At 38.6% G+C, this 23,502-nt stretch overlaps 2 protein-coding genes across 9 annotated transcripts in view; one reads left to right on the forward strand and one right to left on the reverse strand.

The window, feature by feature from the left end:
* Positions 1–10,077: 10,077 nt before the first annotated feature.
* Positions 10,078–11,724, reverse strand: TIGD4 (tigger transposable element derived 4). Its single transcript, XM_053940985.1, has one exon. The coding sequence runs from the start codon at positions 11,608–11,610 to the stop codon at positions 10,099–10,101; it is 1,512 nt and encodes a 503-aa protein (XP_053796960.1). The 5' UTR covers positions 11,611–11,724; the 3' UTR covers positions 10,078–10,098.
* A 98-nt stretch (positions 11,725–11,822) lies between these two features.
* The window catches only part of ARFIP1 (ADP ribosylation factor interacting protein 1), a 40,627-nt gene continuing 28,947 nt past the window's right edge, over positions 11,823–23,502 (forward strand). For 3 of the 8 annotated variants that reach the window (XM_053940987.1, XM_053940988.1, XM_053940990.1), the window contains exons 1-4: positions 11,823–11,999; positions 13,405–13,513; positions 16,218–16,297; positions 20,172–20,273. In XM_053940987.1, coding sequence (XP_053796962.1) covers positions 13,471–13,513; positions 16,218–16,297; positions 20,172–20,273 — 225 coding nt within the window. In that variant the 5' untranslated portion in view covers positions 11,823–11,999; positions 13,405–13,470. Of the gene's footprint in view, positions 12,000–13,404; positions 13,514–16,217; positions 16,298–17,883; positions 17,923–19,427; positions 19,580–20,171; positions 20,274–23,502 lie in introns of those variants that run through there. The other 5 variants (XM_053940989.1, XM_053940991.1, XM_053940993.1 and 2 more) reach the window with 5 other exon arrangements.

A 23,502-nucleotide genomic window follows, 5' to 3' on the forward strand; every position in this document is an offset into this window, starting at 1 on the left:
GAATTAAAGAAACAGCATCCAGCTTTAAACCAGACAGATATTAAAGGAAAAGGTGTGATAGTCTGCAGAGAGACTGACTGTATTTATAATATGTATGCAAGTGAGAGGCTAAATTAGGGCTGTTTGGAAGCCTCTCAGCCTGTATTTTGAGCCTGTGCCTGTTTAACTTCAGGCCCCTGAATCAAAATGTGTTAGTGGTCTTGAAGGCACTTTGTCCGCTCCTCTATGCAAGTGGAAACTAGGACTGAAGCAATGAAACATAGCTGATTATTAGAAAATAAACATATTTTTGAAACACATATTTTTAAAAAATATATCCAGTTAAAGCACTTTCTGCATGGCATTCCATTGTTAATACTAGTTTGACCACCACAGATGCTAATATGTGATATATCCCTTTGTCAGGGTGATTATTCTAAACCCACATATTGCTAACTCAAAAAGTTTTCAACAGCCTTTGCAGTGCCAAGGAAGCTGTTTCAGAAATTTTACACTTTTGTCTAGAATCTGAAATCACAAACCATGCCGAAACCTGGAAAACCATGTATCTCCACCCTCATTTTCAGATGGAAATGTGAATTGTGTCTTGCCTACAATTCTTATTTCTCTGAAAACCCCATCTCAACACAGGGTGTATTTAATCACTGACCAGATCTTCAAACAGGTGATAGAATTTTTTGGTGATATGCATCCAAAATGCCATCAGTCACAACTCAGGGAGGGATGTACTGAGGGCATTTGTGGCAGAAAGCATTGTTTCTCAACACCCTTTGTTTAAATCTAACTTTCAGTTCAGTATAGTTGACTGTAATGCTGCAAGACTACCTGAAAAAAAAAGATCATAAATTTGTCCTTCTGATTGAGTCTGGTATGGGGAGAAATCCTTTTCTAAGAGCTGGGTTGGATGTACTGCAGCACATTTTCAGGTGGATCCATGTTTTGACCAGTATCTGTGATGGCAGTACAGGATGGCACACCTTTATTAATTGTTTTTTGGTTGCTGTAGAGAGCTGTGACAGTGAAATATACTTCAGTATATATACTAGAAGCCAAATTATACATAATTATAATAGCAGTACACAGACTGATATCCCTTAACTCCTGTGGTTCCTCTTCTATGCATCTGTCCATGCCATAGTCACACCCCTGTGCCAAAGTGTAGGTGCACCAAGTCTGGTCTGAAATGAGAAGATCGTGGTTCTGATAGGCTGCTACCTTGCCTATATCCTGCTTTCTGAGGCTTGATCTTCTGTCAGAAGGTACAGGTTTTATACTTAGATGTATCCTAAGTATGAGACAAGCAATACTAAAATTCTGTGAGACCTGGCATTCAGCCATTCACAGGCAGATGCAGCAGGAATGAAAGAGGTCAGTCCTAACTATCGACTGTTAATGAAACCCCTGACAGAAATAATTGTAGATATGATCCTATAGGAAATAGAAGCTTCCTGGAAGTGAACATATAATTCCTCTTGTAATCTATTTTGGTTCTGAGTACTTAATTGTGAAGCTTTATGCCTTCTACCATGTCTGCAAAGGTCAATCCACACCTAATCTGAGTCTACACCCTTCTCAAATGTAAGTAAGGGCAGATCTCAACATGGTTTAAATTCTTATAATTTTATCTCCACACAGAGAGAAACACGGAGTTCATTTGAGGTTCACAACTCATTATTTTCCATTAGAGCTGGAAATGCTTTTAGACAACACAAGTATCCAATACTCAACAAAAAACCAAACCCCCCCCCAAAAAAAAGCCTGCCAAATATAGTGCTATATTTAAAGCCTGTACATCAGGAGGGTGGATTGCACAGAACCACCCCAGGTTTCCAAACTGTGGCACTGATCGGATCAGGCAGGCGGCCGACAGGGAATTTTTAATCTCTGAGAAGCTGGAATGGCAGACAGGACGAAGAGAGAAGGATGAATGATTAAAAGCAAACCAGTACTTGCTTACTGCTTTTGGAGGATGTAATCTCACAAATATGTGCCTTGCCTGAGGAGTCAGCATCCTAATAAGAAGCTGGCTCAGCCCACTTGGGAGGCAGAGCAGCAGTTAAACCTCCTGCTGGCTGGATCCCATGGGCTGTTTTCCACATGTTGCAAAATTTCTTCCTAATCCTTGCAGGTCAATATGCCTCTGAACACTAGCAGAGCTCTCCCCAAAGAACATTTTTCAAAATTATCTCTTTTGTGAGGCTGCACCAGTGCAAGCTACTGGATTCTCCCCCTGTGAGATGAGGTGAGAGGATAAAGAAATCTGAAGGAAGTTTTAAATTCATAAAGCTACCTAATCCCCATTCAAAATAATTCCTTAGGAAGCTTACATTAATTTAAGTTTCATATAATCACATTCTCCAGGATGCTATCTGCTATCCCAGTATTAGTACTCAACACATCATCACTGCAGATGCAGGCATTTCACAAAGAATGCAGGTTTGGAGTTGCACATGTGCATTATGGCTGGGTATAAATAATGCTGTAGATGTTTTTAGGGAATAAACAAGTCATTTTACTAAAGCTATTTAACCATGAATATTTAAGATTAAATTTCAAGATGATTTCTAGCCACCCAAGCATTGTTTGCCAAATGCTCTCCTGTTAGCTCTGGCAGACAAGTTGTTGGCACCAGATTACACTTTGACAAAGCTCCAAAAGTGTTGTATGATTTAGGGCACCTAAATGTACATGAGATGAGTGAAGGCCAGTTGAGGATGGGATACAAAAAACTACCAAGTTTTATTACATGTTTACTTCAGCTTTACCTTTCCTATTTGGATTTCTGTTGCCAACTTCTACATGGTAAAAGGGTATGAAGAACAACATTGCCAATTTGGCAAGAAATTATCAAAATCTAAATTTCTTTTGGTTCCTAGGAGAATTTCTGTTGCTTTTTGAAAAGATTGGGTTGGTAATAGGACATGTAGGGGAAGCCAGCCTCCTGATGGGAATTGGAGGGAGATACCTCTGTTTGTATTCATTCAACAAGCAGAGCCAAGAGCTTGTAGCTCTGTCTGCCTGTACTTGTATTTCTGTCCTGCTGTTGCATGTCTATAGCATTTGCCACATCTGTTCCTGCTCCTCTGCAGATGCTCAGTATATAATGCACTGAGTCTGGTCATCCTTAGCTCTCACAGGGATTGTCTCTACTACAGTTTGAATTGTAACTCAAATTTGAATTGTTTGCCTTTGCCATGTGTTGAGCATACATGTAACACTCAGAACCACTTTTTCTCAGAGCAGTAAAACTGATACCCATTGTGCCAGCTTTTCAAAAATAGTTCAGCAGTTGTTAGTAACAGCACATAATAAGTATCTCTAATTCAGATCCCAAGTTCATATTACCAAGTGTCTCTTGGTTAACTTCTGAAAAGCCATGTCAATTTTCAAGCTCATCTGACTCTTTCTGAGACGTCTAGACTCTGCAGAAACTCTTCTTACACAAAAATGCTGTTTCAGCCTTGCCTTTTCTCTAGGCAAATGTCTATTTGCCTACTGAACATCGATGAGCCCTGGGCAGGGCAGTGACAGACAGTTTACACAGATCGTCATTAGCTCTGGGGAAGACAATTCAAACACAGATTTGTGTCAGTTTTGAAGTGGAGCTGAATTGTGGGTGGCCATTTCTTGCTATCCAGAATTTAGAGAACTTGTGGTGTTACCTCTCATAATAATTTCTGTGAGCTAAATTATATATGGATATGGACTCTTGATGTTGATTTTTAATAAAAAGTTCTGCTTAACCTGACTTACAAATTCTCCTTGAGTTCCTGCAGGGGAATCTCAATAGATGAGGAGCCTGCCTTTTAACTCCTTTTCTATGTTCTACCTGCCTTTCTCTATGATCTCAGGCCACATGGGCTCGCTACACATGCCACAAATATCTGAAGTCTCAGAAACAGCTATTGAAATAGCAAAAAGCAAAAATAAACAACAAAATATGTAGGTTCAAATAAAAACCTGGATAGATATTAGCTAATATTTGAGCTGGTTTTCAATCTGACTTTTTAAGGCAACATTGTAACACAGTTAGCTATGTCAACAAACAGTCCTAAACTCTGTCTTTGCGCAGGTTTTGTTAGTGGGTTTATTTTTTACAAGGTTAAAAAAAAGAATAAAATTGATGCTGGTGATCAGGAGTGCAAAAGAAATGTCCAAACAAAGGCAAGACTTGAAATTACTAAGATAAAGGATGGGGGGAAATGCAAAGAGGTAAAGTTAAGGAAGATAACATACTTTTAATCATTACATAATATTTGATGTACAAATATCATGGAGACATGCCAAGTAAGATAGAAAGTAAAAAAGCTGACTGTCTCCAGAAATACTTAAGTATTTGTTTTTGGATGAGAGAACTGGACAGAGTTCACAGAAAGAAAGACAAGGGAGTTTGAAATACAGTTTAAATAACAGATGGGGCCAGTAAAAGAAGAGGGAAGAAAGAGCCAAAGAGCTAAGAGTAGCGATATAATATTTAGAAACGTAAATGTAAAATTGGAATGTGGGAAGGATGCTATACAGGCAGGTAGGGGTAAGAGAGGAAAGAGAAATAGGAGCAGTTTAAACAAAGATACTAAATGTCAAATTGAGAATTTCAAAAGAACAGGTCAGAAGGGACCACTGAAAGAAAGAGAAAATGGAGACACCTGAAAGCAGAGAGTGATTATGTGTTTTGTTACCAGTTCTCTTGGACATCCTGGGGAACTGTTGGAAAAAACACTGCTCACCTTCTGCTACAAAAGGAAAAGACAAAAAAAAAATAATGACATACTAAATGTTTTCAGCTAAATGAAGCAAGGATTTGGGAAAGTCACTAAATACAGCAATGGAGAAATTAGGACCTATGATCACGAGGATGTGTACCAAGAAGGTGATACTAGCTGATACATGAGACAGTTCAAAAATATGATCTGCAAAAGATAATATTAGAAATAGGGAGTGTAAAGAGGAAAGCAGTTTGCCAGAAGGTTAGGCCAACAATCCTAACATTAACATTAGAATTGTCGGGATATCAATGAAAATAAAATGATACAGGCAATGGATGAACAAAAGGTGGAAGGGAAAAGAAATAGAATTTTGAATAGCAAAGTATCATATTGCATCATTTATACAGGTTAGAAATAGGAGGCACCAATGCCGCTAGACGAAAAGCAGCGCTTTCATTAGGTTGTCTCCTTGTATGCATGATACGGAGGCAGCCCCACAGAACATCTCTCAAGAGAAATGGGTGACTTCAGATGAGAAATCCAACAACTAGTTACCACATGTCTAAGTAGTTCTTGAATAGCGAGTGTTTTGTAAGAACTTCTCCAGACCAAAAACTTTCTTTCAGCCTTGCTACTGAGCAGGGACCAGGAGAGCTGAGACATCTTAATGCCCTCCTCAGCAATCCTGGGTCCCACAGTCTTCAAACAATAAACAATGAATTATTTCATTTGGCATTTGGGATGAGGTTGCACTACCCCATCAGACCGTGACTTTCTCAGACAGATGAGTCACTACCTTGGTGATTACAGCCAAGCGCTGACACAGCACATAGAGCAACGCAAGCGTGGGAGGATGCAAACCAGCTCTGGAACTCACCTCCCCAGTGACACAGCCACCACCTGTGGGCAGGCTGACAACTCACACAGATTGTAGCTACCTATGGCAGTTGATGGGAATGACCTGCTCCCCTTGGTGCTATTCATGCACAAGGCTGGAATGTTGTGGCAGAGGTAGCATGACATGAAAGCTTAGGAAGAATGTGACTTTCAGCTGAAATATTATAAAACATAGAAAGCCATTTTAAAAATTGTCAAAAATACGGCACCTTCCCACTCAACAGATTTGGTAATTCAGTGTGCTATTTGTTTACTTTACTGATCACACTAATTTGCAGTTTGCACTTTTCCATTCTGCTCAAAGAACAGAGGTGACACAGCTGTGAATAAGCTGACAAGACACTACTGGCTTCCCCACTCTGCCTTAACCCAGATGTTGTATGGTTTTAACTAGACCAATGTAGTTAACATTTGAAACAAACCGAACAGCTACATTTGAAAGAAGAAAATTCAGCTCAAATAGAGTAATTGAGCTACCAAGAAGGGAAATGAGCTACACCTGAATTCCTGTTTCTATAAACCAATGATGTGCAGTTGTATCAGGAAAAGGCAACCACATGTCTATACCACACTGCTTTACCAGCATAAAGGCTGTGTGTAAAACCAGGCTGTCAGTCACCAAGTTTTTATATTTTCATCTGTTGCAAAGATTTATTTTCTGTTGTTAAAGCATGTATTGACAGAAATATGCTGTCACTCATCCCACTGCAAAAATTTCAGTTTGATTTGTTTGCTTATTAATTGACTAGGCTTTGTTCTGATTTTCAAGGAAGGGTCCCCCAAAACAGACATATTACAACATCTAGATACAAATACTGACTTCCTTGCACAAATATAAAAACTCTTCTCTGGCCACAGCATCATTCAATTCTCAATGAGAACTTTGCAAACCCTTCCTTTAACAAATGCCTCCCAAAACTAGGAAGCAGCGTTTTTTATTGACATTAAAGGAATAAAATAACATGAAACACTGTCATTACATTCCATGGTTGCCCAGTCACCACGCATTTCAGGTAAATCTTGAGTAGGCAAATATTACTCTACCATTTCAATAAACACAGCCACCAAAAAAACTTGGAGGTGTTTTACTAATATTCTCATGTTGCAATTTAACTTAAGTTTACAAAAATATTGCACATAAAATTTAAAATCACTTAATACTCTGTGTGTTTGAGGGTATTATTCTCAAGACTTGTCTAACAATGTGAAACCATTGACTCATTTACTCCCATGATTGCTTAGCTATCAAAACATCACAAGTCTTGAATATACAGGCACACATGGATTGCTCTCCTATAGATTCCTGACTGCCTTCTCTCTTCCATTTTTGCCTAAGGGTGCAAAAAGTTATTTCCTTTTACCATTACAGGAGAGCAGTTTTCCTTTTGCTAACAGTTTTAAAAGAAGATGTAGTTTTATAGACCTGAAAGGTATCCAGAACTGCACACATAGTAAGAAAGATACCAAAAAAATCACAGTGTAATATTTCTTACAGTTTTCAAAAACCTATGCATTTTTGAAGAGCATACTTATTTTACATATTACTTATCTCAAGAATGAATCTGAGGATGCTTTTTATTATATCAAACATACTTTTCAAATTTTTTTTCTATTTTGGCCTTGTTTAGACATCAGATATATTTTTAAAACTTCATATTTTCAGTTCTAGAAGTCACTTTTGGGTTACCAAAAGCAACCTCACTGACTTGATGCTGAAAAACATAATCGCTATCTAACCATAACATGAAGCAGAGAAGCTACACAGAAAAAGCACCTTGTTGTCCATACTAATGTTAAAGTATTAAAGCAAATAACAGCCTTAGTTACCTGCCTTTTGTAGAAAAGGTTCTTAATTTTAAATATGATGCAATCTAAAGCTTTATTCTTCCTCTCCCTCTAAAAGACACCACCCCCAGATGTAAAAAGCCTGGTCTGGTGGTTTACCCAGACAATGTAAAGAAATCTCCAGCTCAAACTGTGTGCACAGGCTAAACTGACAAACATTTACACAGCACACTGCTTCCTTTCCCACTGTTTGTATTTCTGATCTGGGAGTCTGCATCTCCCCGTGATAAACACCTGAAAAAGTAACAACTTCAGAATGGATTTCATTTTCACTCACTATAAATGTGACCAAAATCCAAGTGAGGAGAAATATTTGGGCTCCTAAATAATTTTGAAAGCTGTAGTGTTAGACTATATGGTGTCTGACTTACAGAACCAGTTTCAGTGAGTGCATTTTAGTTTGGTTTCTCAGAATGAACTAGGAGGCGAGGAAAAGTCATAAATTCTCTAAAGATACAGGATTTTGACGGACAGTATGTTTTTTAAAGGAAGTTTCATAATTCAACTTCAAAGTCCAGGCCAAATTAGTAAATCCTTCCTGTTGCTTTCATGAGGGAGTATGACAACACTCAGTAATTCACTTCCTTCCTTTCCAGCCAACAATGTTACTTCCCATCTCCTGATTTTACAACCTCTTCTTGCAAAAGTTACACTTCTTGTAGAGTGAACCCTTGTTTAACCAAGATTTGCTGCTTACATACGTGAGTCATTCTCATTCAGATCCAACATTTTCACACTCTGAATTCTCTCAGAAGGAAACAGAGTTTCTTTATCTGGAACCCAGGCCAGTGAGGGCCACATGGAATCAAATCATAACAAATTACATATTTACTATACAGATAAGAGAAACTTTTCCCTAAACTTGCCTTTAGCAGGAAAAGCTGTTGCAAAGAAATAGATTTTAAATTGAAAGATTACTATAGGAAAATTATCTACAGATGTCCGTGGGATTTAGATGAACTTCGAATAAGCTTAGACAGAATCAGAAGTACTTTTCATGACCTTGTTCTAAAGTATTTAACCAAGAAGAATGTGACACAGATTGTTAATTTAAAAGATTTTGCATCTGTATTTTAAAATAATAAATACCTAGAAGAGATAATTCGGAGGAGTACCTTTTTCACAGATTCTATAAATCTCCATGTAGGACTTTATTTATTGGGATTTCAACAGAAATTTCTTAATTTATCAGAATACCCTTTGGATGGAATTCACATAATATATTTCACAACAAGAAACCAGAAGTTTGTGGAAGGGCTTCTAGTAAAACGTTCTTACAGCCAAAAGCTTTTTCTCACCAACCCTAATATTTTCACTGTCTTCCAACAATCTGATACATTTTCTGAAATGATTTCTCAATAATGAACATGGATAAACTGTTCCACACCAGAAAAAAGCTGTAAACAAAGCTACAGCCAAACAATTTATTTAAAACTGAAGATTCACATATGCACGAGATTTTTTTCTCATGGTTTAATTTTAGGCAGCATAATAGATTTTTTTATTACGCAGGCTTCCTAAAGGGCCTCTAAATTAGACAACTATGCCTCTAAATTAGAAAATTTATTGTCTCCAACTTTTCAAAAAAAATTGAAACGTATAGATATGGAAAAGATTTAAAACAGGTTTTGAAAAAAACCAGAAGGTCACATACACTGTGGGTTTTGGCTCTGATATGATTACCTTGTTTGAAATGCATACTCAAACACTTGTAAATGTTCTGTGATTTACACAACTTCCCGCTGCAATCATGCAAGCAGCACCCTTGTTAATGGGACTTGTAGTGATAAACCACATTAGTGCATTGAATCCAACAGCAAAGCCTCCAAGTATTGAAAATAAAACAAGAGCTCAGTGAGGTTTTTACTCCAGATACTGGGTTTTTTTTTTCTGAATTTACTGTAGAAATTCATGGAGTTGCACAAAAAAAATCTACATCAAATCTATGCACCAAAAAGGCTGAAAAGGAGAGAATGACCTTCCTTTTTGACCTCTTCAAAGACCAAATAAAGGTTTGTTTGTCTTTTGACTCTTGGATAAATGATTATGCCATTTGAGCAGTTTTAAGAAAACAAAACAACACATTCAAAGCTGTGGTAACTTTCTGCTATTCATCACCTGCAAAAGTAAAGATGGCCAGAATTCTTGATGAAGGGCAAAAAATATTTCTTTAAAAAATGCCTTACTTCTCAGAATCTAACCATGTATTTTCTGTGTTATTCAATTTTGTGTTTATGTATCAAAAACACCAAGGTGATAAATATTTACTACACTGTCAAAACTCCAAAAACACTGGTGAAAATATTGATGTGTAGAAGTGCTAGTTTCCTTGAAGAAAGAATTCCAAGTGGTCAACAGTTTATCTTGAGTTTAAACTGCTCAAAGAATTTCTTTTGCCTCCACTGTACTTATCGCAGTTAGCATTTTAAGGGTTCAGCTTACTCCCTCTCTTCACCTCAAATATATGTTATTTGCTCCTGATTTTGCGGAAAATTTCAGTTCATAGCCCCTTTTCACAGTTTTATGTTCATCTAGGCAGCTGAGCAAAACACACCAGAGAACATTTCAGCAATGCTTGTTTTTAAGCTATCTTTGATTATATAATTTCTTTTTTTTTCCAATTACATGCTTTCCCACTTTGCTAAAATATTTATTCACACCCTACATGTTGAATAAAATCCTCCAAGTCAGCTAGGGAATCGTAAAGAGAATCATCTGTGTCTTGACTTCTGAGAAACTTTCGAAGGGTATCTAAAGCACACAAAGCCTCATTTTTGGATGGTAAAAGCTGTTCAGCTCCCTGAAGTTGATCACCTTCATCCTTATCTTCATCACCAACAAATGTCTCAGCTTTTTCTGATTTACTTTCTTTGGCACATATCCTTCCATTATTTGTGGGCACTTCATAAGTTACCAAGCCATCATCTAGAGCTGCATATTCTTCCGAAGACAAACCTTCTGGAAACTCTACTCCAGCTGCCCGTGCATGTGCAATCAAATCAAAATCATTTTCAACCTCATTGTCATTGTCATTTGTCTCAGTTTCTAATTTGAAACTTTTTGCAATAGTCTCTGGTGTTAGTTCCCTCCAGCACAGGTACAGCATCTCAATTGCATCAAGAAGGGTCAGCATAAACTCTTTATTACTTTCTACACAGTCAACAAATCTCTTTATAAGACAGTGCCTGTATTTTACCTTCAGACATCTGATAATCCTTTCTTTCATAGCTATACATAAAGAAGAGTCTGGAGGAAAGAACACTAATTTGACAGACTTCAGGTTCTTTACTTCTTTGTGAGTTGGGAGAGAATCAACAAGAATAACCACTCGGCGCTGCTGTGCTTCAAACCTGTGATTGAGTTTCTGCATCCACTGTTCAAAGATTCCTGAAGTCATGCACGCCCCATCATTTGCTTCATAATCCACTGGCAGTGATTTCACATCTTTGAAAGAGAGTGGACTTTTGCTTTTCCCTATAATGAGCAGTGGGAGTTTCTCAGAGCCATCCATATTTGTACCCACCACTACAGTGATGCTCTCTTTGCTTTGTTTACTTACAGAAAAAGTTTCCCCTTTAAATGCAAACGTGTTATGTGGTAACATCTGATATAACAACCCAGTCTCCTGTATGTAAAACACATTTTTTGCCTGATAATCATTTAAATAACAAGGGAGCACATTTTGGTACCAAAGAGTTGGAGCACCCACTGCAGGACTAGCAGCTGCTTCTACAGGCTGAGCTCTGAAAACTAAACCATACCTCGACTTGAAACGATCGAGCCAGCCATTGCTGCATTTAAAATCACTGTGTCCAAGCTTCTGGGCAAAATCATTCGCCTTGAGGCGCAACATAGGGCCATTGACCGGCACATTCAAGCACTCTGCAATTCTGTACCACTTCATCAATGCCACCTCCAGGTCGGCATAAAAAGCAGTCCTCAGTCTTTTCCTTTTAGGATCAAACCGCAAAGTTTCAAAGGCTTCCAAAACTTTTTCCTTATTCTTCATAATCGAAGACAGGGAGTTCCTCTTGATGCCATACTTGGCTGCAATGTCCGCCTTTTTCTTGCCGCTCTCCACAGCGCTTATGATGTCGATTTTCTCCTCGATAGTTATGCTTTTTTTCCTCCTCACTGTGGGTTCGGGCAGAGCCTCTGCCATGGCACCGAGCAGCGTCTCCCAGGCGCGCTCATCCGCGCCCACAGCCGGCCAGGCTCCTTCTCCGCCGCTCCGGCTGCTTCCCCCGCCGGCGGCCCGACCCCACGGGCACGGCACTTGGCGGGGCTGGGGCAGCCTCCCGGGCGGAGCCGGCGGTGGTTGCCATGGCTGCGACCATAGACATGACGGCCTAGAGAGGCCGCCGCCGTCATCCCTTTCCGGCCCGGCGCTTCCGGCTCCTGCTGCCACCGGAGAAGGAAGAAAATAAAGCTTGAGAGGGGCCGCCGGCGCCGCCCCGCCCGGCCTCCTCCGTCCCCCCTTCCCTCCTTCCGTCCTGCCCTCCCGTCCCCCGCAATACGACGCCCCCGGGGCCGCAGCGGCGCCGCCGGCAGGTGAGGGACGGGCCGGGCCGGGCCGGAGCAGCCGCTGGGCCCGGGTTCGGGGAGGGCCGGGCCGCGGCTCCCGCTCCGTCCCGTCCGACGTGTCACCCCGCGGGAGCGGCCGCCCTTCCCCGGGCTCCGCGGCGGCACCGGCAATGCCCAGCGGGTCGGGGTCGGCCCGGCTCGTACGCCCCGCTCCGGGGGTGCTGGGCGGCAGGACAGGGAGGGCAGCGCCCCAGCAAGGGAAGCAGGCGGGTTCCACGAGAGAGAAAGGGAAGTGGTGTGTTGGTGAGGAAGAAAGCTGTAGCTGCTGTGTGAATTTTGTGCCCCTGGGAGTTATTCCACACCCTGGCAATTACTGTTTTAAGTGTGCCAATTTGTGTTTTGCTTACTGTTCTCAAAGCATGGAAACGCGTTGGTGTTGTGTGTGACAAGCAGGTGTTGCATGTGGTATTGTCTCCATACGAGAGGCAGTTCTTCCAGTATTTCTTATAGTACCTCTCTAATAGGTTATTTTTAACTGAAACCCCCTAATAGCCTTTAGTCTTGCATTAAAGTCTTTGGAGGGGATCATTTGGAAAATCCAGCCCAGAATGTAGTTTCCGTTTCTCACGTGTGGTGGAAAAAGGTAGCAAGCAGTTATCACTTTGCAGTCAGTGGCTCTGTTACCTAAGAGTTGATTCTCTAGAGAAGATAACAGAAGGGTTCTTTTTGCAGGGCTGGAGGAAGATGTTATTTGATCAGTGCAACTCCAAAACTTTCTGAATTGTGTGTATGTTTATGTATGTATGTATCTGTCTATGTGTCTGTGTACGTACACAGTTAAAATGTCAGGAATAAGAAACACAGAAGAGTGTTAGATTGGAAAAACTGGAAGCTGAGGCAGTAGCTTGATCAGCTGCTTTTTTCTGATTTGGTAGATGTTGAAACCATAATGGGAGCCCATGGTGTAGCTAATCTGAAGATGAGCAGAGCATTAAAGTGTTTAGGGCTGGGGTGATGTAGCATGGGGAGTGCGAAAGTCAGCAGCAGCCCTGTTCTCCAGTCTTCGTCTCCGTCATGTCTTCTAACTCCCAAGCATAATTAGATCTTGCAAGTGGAGCAGCCAGGGAATTCAAGAGCATTAAGAGGAAACTATGGTGTGATTTCAGCAGGAAGTGTTTAATACAATTCTTTACATCTTTTTGTAAAAAGTGGTTAATCTCTATCTTGACAAGAATTAATGAAAGTGTTCTTATTTAGAAATTGAAATTGTCATTAAAATGGTTGTTTTTCTACCAGCATTGGTATTTTCTGCAGTGTTGCAAAAATTTACATTCTTTTTGTAGTTAAGTAGTAAGACAACAATAAAAGTATGTAATAAATTTCATTTTAGACAGAAGATGTCTTTCTGTTGCCTTATTGGCAATTATTTTAGGAGAAGAGTAAGTGAAGGAACCAGTGCATCTTGCTTAGAAAAGCAGATCTGATTGTTAAGAATCCCATGTTTCTTATTTCTGAGACCATCAATCATTTACCTAAGCGATGTAAGTATGTGAAGAATATACTTCTTATTCAAAATTAACTTATTGTTGATGACATTTACTTCATATTTTCATGAATAAGCAAATATGAATTTGCCTTTTTAATGAAAAGTACATAAGTATACTCTCATAACCATTAATTATAAATGGTTAAATGTCTCTTTATGTCTCTATCCTAGAGGAAGCTTACGTTCTTGCTTTGTTTTGCTTTTTACTTTGCCAGTTTGAGAAGTGATATTTAAATCCCCAGGGGTCAAAAATCATGTGGTTTTATTTATGATGAGCAGAACTTGAAATTACTGAGGCTGTAATCCGATATGCATTTAAGGTAGCTTCACCATGGGGGGAATGATTCTTAGTCTAGTCCTGTGTCTTCTGTTCTGCATCTTGTGATGCAGTATTTGTGTGGTTTTGCAGAATTGGTACAGTGGGGTAAAAGAGAACCCAGAAGGGCAGGAGTGATGTGGATGGGGTTTCAGCTCTTGTCAGAATATGGATCAAGCATTTTTTTTCCAAGTTAAAATCTCTTTGAGTTGTTCTATTGCAGCAGATGGTAGCAAATGCCCTGGTACACCAGTCCCCTAATGTGTTCTAAAGTTGTGGCTGCTTTAGTGAAGAAACAAACCAAGCCTTGGATAACGCAATCCATGCTGTACTGGGGATTAGCAGCTTCTTATAAAGAGCAGCCCTTTGTCTGGCACCTGCAAGAACTACAGAGATGCTAAAGTCTGTATGCATTTCTGTAGTGGAACCTTAAATGATAGATGTATGTAGATGTTGTGATTACAACAATTTCACATGAGTGTCTTCACTTCTGAATCTTGGTGAAGGTGTAGAAAGTTTTCATCCTTGCACCCAGTATTTGATGTTTACATCCCCATTTTTTTTGCTGTAGAAGCAGTAATCAGGAAATTCTGTAGTTAAATTTGAATGTTCATTTGAACTTTTTATGAAAGCCACCTTTAATCTACATTTTTTTGCCTTCTCATGTTTTAAAATTGATCACTATGATCCTGCAGAACTGTGTTGAAACTGTTAGCACTACTTGTAGGAAAAGAATACTACAAAATATTAATCATGGAGGGGTGGTCTAACACAAATGGTGAATTAATTTGGGTTTTAAAAATTTAATTATTTGCCTTTTTGCAGTGTCTTCTATATGGATTTGTGAGATTGTTCTTGCCCCTAGGTTCTTAAATCTATCAAAAAAGTTTTTGCCTGTAGTAGTTCATAGTTTAGAACAGTGTTATCATGGTACATAGGCTTGTATGTGATGAACAAATATAACTCCAGGAACACTGATGTGGTAGAACTGAAGAACAGATTGTCGTAATGAAGGCTCTACCATGAGATGAATTTAGCTTTCTGTTTAACAAGTAGAGCAAGGAAATAACACTTATTGTCCTATTCTATAATGTAATTGTTTTAGCTACTCAGAAATAAGCTGTTTAGCACAGAGGTTGTTTTCAGCCACAAGCAGAGTTTGGACAGGACCATGTGGGCAAACAGCATCTCTGCTGTACAGTTTTCCACGTTCAAAAGAAATTCGAAAAATTAAGAAAGCTATATAAGGATGTTAAACTTATTTCTTAATTACTTCAAAGGAAATTTTATACTGATCCTAGAAAAATCCAATTTCATTCAGTGGTAGCCCTGAATGAACTGTTTTTCTGGAGAAAATATCTTATTTTATGTATTTGGTTTTCCAAAATAAAGTAATAGGTTATCCAGTGTAATATGATCTAGATGATCTAGGTAATTCAGTTTCTCAGCCTTTGTGTCCTTATTTTATTTCCCTTGCTATGTGAGCTGCTTACCTTATTAATTATTTGCTTTAAGTAGAATGTTTTATAGGCTCAAGAATTTGAAATACACTACAAACACAAATAGTAATCTCTTTATAAATTTTCTTAATCTGGTATGTGTCTGAACATGTATGAAATGGTGCAAGATTTAATGAACTGAAGTCATGTGTGATTGTATGCAATACTGGCAGATTAATTAATTTTTAATGATTGGTTGTCTCCTTCTCTCAAACAGCTGAGTGAATTGTGGTATCACCTGTAGTTACCAGCTATTTGGAATCAAATTTAGATGCTTTCCTTACTTAAGATAAAATTGCGTTATGTAATTCATCTTTCACGATCACTATATTCACAGAGTTGATTTCTTTCGCCTGTTCTCAGTGTTAAAAACTTTCTTTGCTTCTGTAGCTGAGATCTTTTTGAGGCTAAAATGAAAGAGATTCTGTTCTAGTAAACACAACAGACTTAATAGCTTAATAAGTTTCAGTGGCTTTGCATTAATGTAATCTTGCAGTGTTGGATAAATATTGGATAAATCTTATGCCTTAACAAAATGGTGATCTTTGCAATGGTAGGATAGAGTCAGTGTACTGTTGCAAGTGGCAGGATGTATGTCACCTGAAGAGCCTTGTTTGACTTCCACGGTTTTATGTTGCAAGTTTAGTTGTCTGTGAGGAAAGGTTGCTTTGGCAGTGGAAGCTTACACTAGACTGTATTCCTAATCCCTCTTAGATTTTTGGAGAGCTGAAGGCCTGGTCACCATCAAAAGAAGGAATTTTCACTTTGCTTTAGTAGAACTTGTAAAAGAAGCGTTTTCTGAAAGCCTGCTTTGGTTTCTGTGAGGTGCAACATCCAGCTTCTTTCACTTCAATTAATGCATGCCAAACCTGTTTGGTTTTCAGGTATGTCAGAACACAGCAGTGAATCCACAACACTTGATGAGTCTCATCCATCTGCAGAAGAGATCCAGTCTGGCTGTGAGGTGATTGGGTGATAGTTATATTAGTGTAAAATCAACCAATCCTAACAAGTTTCAGATTCCCAAAAATTCTGCTGTACATAGCACAGTGTTGTTAGTATGGGGATATGAGTTCATGCACAGCATCTTGAATGGGTGGGGTTGGTTTTGGAACACCATTAAGAAGTTAATTAATTCATAGCAAAGGATTATTTCAGCCAGTAGCCTGTTGCTGTGCTACAGTATTTGTTTTGTAATTTGAATAGATTTAGGCATGGTAGAATCTGAAATGTGTGAGCATTGCAGGAAGAAAGGGCTGGTATTCAAAGGCATCAATCTTTGTGTAACCTTACTATAACAAGGTATCCTATCTACTGCTGAAGAATTGAATCTTTTTTTTTTCCCTGAGAGCAGATACAGTTTTCACCTTCTCTATGGAGAAGTCTGTGACAGATTTGAATTATGAACAAATTCTTAATGTTCCCAATATTATTTAGCTAATCAGGTGTGTTTCTTTCAGAAAGATAGAGTCAACATTTTCCTGACTGTTCTAGAGTAAAAATGAAAAAAAGTAATGCAGACTTTATCATGATTGGAGTTTCAGTGACAGTGAATTGTTTTTAAACTTTCAGTAAAAACAGAATATTAAAGATTGTCTTTAGCTTATTTCCAGATCTGATATTTGTAAACACAGATGTACAAAGAAAATACAGATTGTTACTGAAGGACGATTCTATTTTTTCAAAATAAAACATGCATCTGAAATGCAATGTTTTCCTCTAGAGCTTATGTCATTCATGTCTAATACATCAATACAAATGTAGGAACTTACTTAGATTTATAGTAGGTTGTTTATACATATGATAAATTTTCTTCTGAGGAATCAATTTCTTTGTATGCTTAGTTTAAGACAGCTGTGGGCTACACTTGCCGAAGAGACACTTGATTGAGCAATCATACTCCCTATTTCAGCAGAAATGCTGCTTTGGCTTGGTTGTTTAGTTTTCTCTTAGGTCAATAACCTTACCATGGTTGTGTGAAGTTACAGGAACACACATCCAAAGGTAAAGAGAAACGGCTGCTGGATCTGGCAGTAGCCTACAGTCAGAGTAAGTATTTTTGAGATACTGCACTGCTGATGCTGTGGCCAGTCCTTCATTCTCAGTGGTTTCTTCACTGCATTACTACCTGCTCTGTTTAATAGTTGCAAGTGTTGGAGGTGTGCCTGCTTTGGAGACTTGATGGGAGTGGAAATATTACCCATCCTCTTTTTGAGCACAGGTCACTTTCTTTTGATCTGCTGTGTTTCCGGAATCTTGTTTGCTGTACAAATACATTGTTCTGGCTCAGAAGGAGGTGAAGGGATGGTGAAAGCTGCTGGGGGGAAGAGCTGGGGGGAAAAGGGCAAGGACTGGTTCTTGACAGCAATGCAAGCTTAAATTGTTAACTAAAATAGAGATGGTGGTTTCTTGTTATGTCCGAGTTAAATTAGCAGTTTATCCCGCTTCCCCTTTTCAGCTGCTCATTTCATGGCTTAAATGATTGTCTGACCTCATTGCAAACTGATTCAACTCACTGAAGCTGGAAAATTAACCTGGTGAAAAGGCCTATTGCCAGGCTAGTGAGTTGTGTGTGGTGACTGTAGTCAGGTGAGTGTTGGGGAAGTGAGGCACTGTGTGGTTCACAGTAGAGAATGGAAAGTAGAGTGGTGAAATATCCCCTTTTCAGCAGTGGGAAATTGTTGTAGTTCAAACGTAGCATGGAACTGACATTAACAAGTAATTTTTTGCCTTCTCTGAACTAGATACATAGGTCTGACTCAAGTAGGAATGCCAAAAAGATAGGTGAATTGCTTCTAGTTGTCCAGAGAAGATGATGAATTTTTGTTTCCTAATGTATGTATTTGAGATGTGTGCATATGCTTTGAACATGTGTATCTCTGAATAAAAGCATAAAAATATATCAATGTCAATATTTGCAAAATTATTTGAGATTCTTGTTGAGAAGCACCGAAGTCAAGGTGTTTTTCCTTTAATTAGAGATGCAGTTCTGTTTGTGATCCCTAGCAAAGTGCCCCTTGACAGAAGAGGACTTTCCCTTTGCACTGTGTTATCTGATAATTTGCAGAAAAAAGAACAAAAGTAGCTGTTAACTGGACGTGGCCTATGCTAATGCTTCTGTATTGTGCAAGTAGCTGTGACAGGCCAAGCCTTTTGAAAAATACCTCACTTGACCATTTCAAGTAGAAGTGTAGTTCCTAGCAGTCTTAGAGCTTAATTAAGCATATATGAGATTTAGAGCAAGCTTAAGAAACTTGAGCTATTCGACAGATTTCCCAAATCAAAATGTGATGTGGCAGGTAACTAGGGCATCTAGTCTAATGATGTTGTATAGCAACTCTCTGTGAGGAGCAAGGAATTGGACTTGATGATCTTTATGGATCCCTTACAACTTGAGATAGTCTATATTCTATGAAATGAAACAGATTACTGTTTTAAAAGTACTCATAAAATAAGCATAGACCTTTTTGTGTGCTTCAGTAGAAGCACATTTATTGGAGCCCATAGACAGTGACTAGTTAGAAAAAGTCTTGAGAAGCCTCAAGACTAATAAAGGAAATCAGACTCACAAATGTAAATGAAGTGGCCATATGTGAAAGTGGAAGCAATATTAGTAATGAGGTGCGACAGAAGATGTTCCAGTTAAGAATTATGCAAGTGATGCTCAGTAAGTACCAGTAAAATCTTTGTGTTATAATGATACTCTGTAAAGCTTCAGGTGTGGTTGGAGAAGCTGATGGTACTTCAGATCCTGATCTCAGGCTGTGCCTCTTCCTGACCCTTGGGCTGAAAAGAGCTGGTTCAGTTTGATGAGTTAAGAGCTTTAAGGGTATAAGGGTACCTATTCTCAAGTACCTGTAGATGGTACACCTTGTCTTGCCAGTCTAGCACAAGTGTACGGGCTGGTTTGAGGACTTCAGACAACTTTTATGTAAGTGAGCAAACACTGCCTCAGTTGTGTGTTGATTTTTCTGCTGTTTACTCTTTAGATGACTGATGAAGCTGCCTTGCAGAGTTAGGAGTAGCTTTTTGAAAGGGATGAAATTTTCACTTCCTCCTAATTTTGGGGTGTTAAGCTTCCATTCTCTCTTCAGGTGCTTGTAAATGATGTGCAGTTCTTCTGGGAATGTCTCTTCAAGGCTATACCTTAGGTTCTACTTGAAAGCAGTGTACTTGAAACACAGCTGCTGCTACTGTTCATGATGAAGCTGCATTTGAAACTAACTTTGAATCCTGAATTCTCTTGGTACTTTTGAATTCTTTTTGCGCTTCTGCATTTCACTTCACGTTTGCTGCTGTTGATTTAATGAGAATTGCATACCAACAGTTTAGTCAGAAGGTGGCACTATATTATGATTAAGTAAGAAGCAACTGAAACTATTTTAAAGTTTGGAATCATTGCTTTTCTTGTAACACATGATTAAACATATTGCTCTTCTCTAGTATTATTGTTTATGAATTGCTAGTACAATTTTTTTACCCAAGCTCATTATAATTTGAGATACAGAAACTACTCTAAGGCTCAAGTGTGCACATAAAACATTTGTCTGAGCCCATGCATCATTTGTGTCTTACTCCCCCAATGCCAATGGGTTAAATTTTTGTTTTCCTTTACTCTTAGATCTGGAAACTTTAAATTACTTCTGACTGAGCTGTGCTAGAGTATTATTGTGATTCAATGATGTGATTAAATAAACATATGCAGACAGAGTATATCAGAGTATTTCCAGTTGGAGTTTGAAATAAAATGAACTGTTATGAAACCCATACATCAAATATTTTCATATGGATTACTTACTGGAAATGTAAGGCAAACTCTAACCTGTTTCTTTTTACAGGGAAGTGCAATGGCTCAAGAATCTCCCAAAAATTCAGCGGCAGAAATTCCTGTGACTAGCAATGGACAGCTGGAAGATTCTCATGAACGCAGCTTTAACAGGGTCAGAATTTTCTTTGCTGTCTGTTACGGTACCATTATCAGAAATGCTGAAGTTAGAATTTGATGCATAGCAGTCTTCACTTGACATAGTTTTCTGGAGATTTACTGAAAAAACGCCTTAGAAGCTCATAGATTATTCTAAGAGTTGATGTAACACAGTGCGGTTGCATATTGCAATGATCTTTTTTTGTGTAAAAGGCACGTTCGTAGGGGCAGAAGCCGAGCTCTTCCCCCTCGGCTCGGTACAGGCGGGAGATCAGTTTTGCGCGTGCCCGGGCGTCCAGTAGAGGGCGCTAGGGCACAGCGTGTGGAATTTGGCGTCGGGCTCCTTTTATTTGGATTTTCGTTTGGAATTGTCCACGTTTATTTGATATCTGCTGAGGCTTAGGTTTTAAAGACAGCTGTTAGGTTTTAACAGTTCCATACTGACTTGCAATGCAGAACTATTCTTAAAAGAAATACTCAGCAGAACTTCAACATTTTATTCTGTTTTACTAAAATGCTGATTAGAGGGGGGCAACCTTCATAAGATTTGTTGTTCAACTAAGATCTACCAGTGACATAATGTAAAAATTAGTAGAGTGCTTAATGAAATAAAGTTAAAACTACATTTATATGAAGATGCATGTTTAGAGAGACAAGCTTGGGAAATGCATCTTGAAGTGGTAAGGAATTTGGGTTCACCTCAAAGCAGGGAAGCAGACCTAAGTAATTTGAAACTTGACGTCCTTGCTGCCGCTGTGACTTGACTGCTGTCTAAGTTACCTTTTCCTTCCATAGTGATTCTTCTCCAGTGCAGTGCATGTATTTATGTACAGCAAATGGAACTTGCACTCTTGGGGACTGCATTAGGGCCCTTGCTCAGGCAAAATGTAAAGCTGGAATTTTGGTGGTTTTTGTCTGTGGCCATATGTGAAAGTTGGAGTAGATTTTTCCTGCATGCTAATAGTTTTGCTGGCTTGGAGTCAACTATATTTTGAAACTTCTGCTTTGACAAAAATGGGTCAAATCTTTGGTCAAATTGCAGAAAAACCTGTACTCTGCAAGCATATTTCAACTTGCTGTAATTATTTTTGCAGTGCTTATTCTGAGATCAATGAAGAAGTGCACTTCAATTATTTTTTTGAACTGTCTTGTACAAGTTCACACCTGCATGTGTGACCTGAAGTCAGAATATGTGATAATCAAGGCTTCTTATAAACAAAACAAATTTCTTGGAAATAACATCTAGGTCTGTTTACTAATCTGTTAGTCTCAAATTCTAATATTTAGCTTTTATTCATCTTGCTTCATGTTTGTTATTTCTAATGCTTAATGCCATGCTTTCTCTTTTTTTCCTTGCCAGGTAATTTTTTGCTTTAACCTAAAGCAATATGCATTGCACCACAAAACTTTTGGGGTCTTTTTTCCTACAGCTTATGAAAATGACAAGCCAAGTACTGGTTTTTATGCAGTCACTTAAGAAAGGGGCAAGAAACCCTGACCACTCTAATTTGTACTGTTACCACAATGCTCAGTAAGAGTATGTGACCACAGTAGAGTTTGAGCACTCAAGTGTGCTGATTTTGATTGCACCTGCTTGGGAAGCTGGGGAACAAAGTTATTTTAATTTCCTGCTTCCTTATTTGTATGATCAGAGAAATATTAATTGTACAATTCAAATGTAAAGAACACAATAATACTAGTTCTGTAGTTTTTTAGTCTTCTACACCACCAAGGCTTGAGCAGCTTTGATGGCATGTTTTTGAGAGAAGAGGTATTTGTACAACTTTTCTTTATAATTCTTTAATTACAATGCTGCACTTTCCTCTAGAGTCATGTTCTGTTTGGCACTTCCATCAGACCTCATCCATAAGCTGCTCAGGCATGAAAATGCACATTTGTATTTCACCAAATGCAGTATTAATATGCATTCAAGCATGAGAAATATTTAATTTTGTGAGGCAGTGCAGAGCAAATGTATTTACCTGGAAATGACAAGTAGGGTTGCTCCTTTAAAGAAAGATGTGATTCGTTTTGCAGAACATCAGACAGCATAGATTGTCATAATGGCATTTCAGAAGGAAGTATGTTAGTTCCATTTTTGTGGGAATGTGACATGGCAGCAATTGGTGCATCTTCTTGGTATAAAGCATATTTAAAAGGTAACTTAAATGTTTTCCTAACTGTAAAATCTCAGTCAGAAATATGCTGGTACATTCTAATTCTCTAATAAGTCATGCCCATGGAATTCAGACAAGTTTTGTCCTGCCCATATGATGTCTGGAAACTCTTTTACTAAAAAAAGCTGTAACTTCAGTCGTCATTGGATTGAATATCTAACGTTCTTTCAGTACAGAAAAGCTTGACATGGTGCTTTTAAACTCTCCAAACTCTGCTGGATCTCAGTTGAGCTTTAGGAACTTGATTTATGGAACTGTTCGATTTTGTTTGGGTATTTGTTAGAACACTTCAGCATTTCCTGATCAAAAGTTTTTCTTATTACTTTGTATAAGAAAGCCCAACGTACAAAAAGTCTGTCTGGTTTATATTATTCACTTGTTTTACTTCACTTATCCCTGACTTCTAGAGCTGTTTTCCTCCCATGCTGTTGTAACGATGTGATTAGCACAGTGGTGTTTTAGTGTGACTAGGGGGACTGTGGACGGTAGGAAGGAGTGGGGAAGGTACATTATTGCTGTTACTCCTGTATGCAAGAACGTGCCATATAGAGTGAGAGCTGCGTAGGAATAAACTAATTTTTTCAGAAACCAGTCTGATCTGCCTGTAAAGATATTCAAGCAGCTGTAAGCAATTTGTTATGTTTAAACTATTGCACAAAATCTACATGATATTCTCATGTTTGAGCCAGAATTTGTTTCATTTCATTTTTGATACTGCCTTTTCTCCTGGTTCTTATTGTACTTTCATGGGAACAAACCATAGTTAAGCATGCATATAAAACCAGTAATAAACTTCAGGATGCAAAAGGATAATGAAATTTTTTGTGAATCTTCAATTTGTCTTACTAGAATTATGAAATAAGGTCTGGAATCTGATGAATCTGAGTGCATGTGTTCACTGTATTGTTCTGTAATTTTACTGCTAGGCTGTACAAATAGATAAGGTCAATTCTCTTTTGATTTTTACCTTCTGAAAAAAAAAGCCAACCTTGTCACTTGTATTCTGCCTGAAATGTCTGAGTTAATATCTTAGGGTTTTGCTATGTTGACTGACATAGTTAGATTTTT

This window comes from Vidua chalybeata, chromosome 4 (assembly GCF_026979565.1).
Source record: "Vidua chalybeata isolate OUT-0048 chromosome 4, bVidCha1 merged haplotype, whole genome shotgun sequence".
Classification (NCBI taxonomy): Eukaryota; Metazoa; Chordata; class Aves; order Passeriformes; family Viduidae; genus Vidua; species Vidua chalybeata.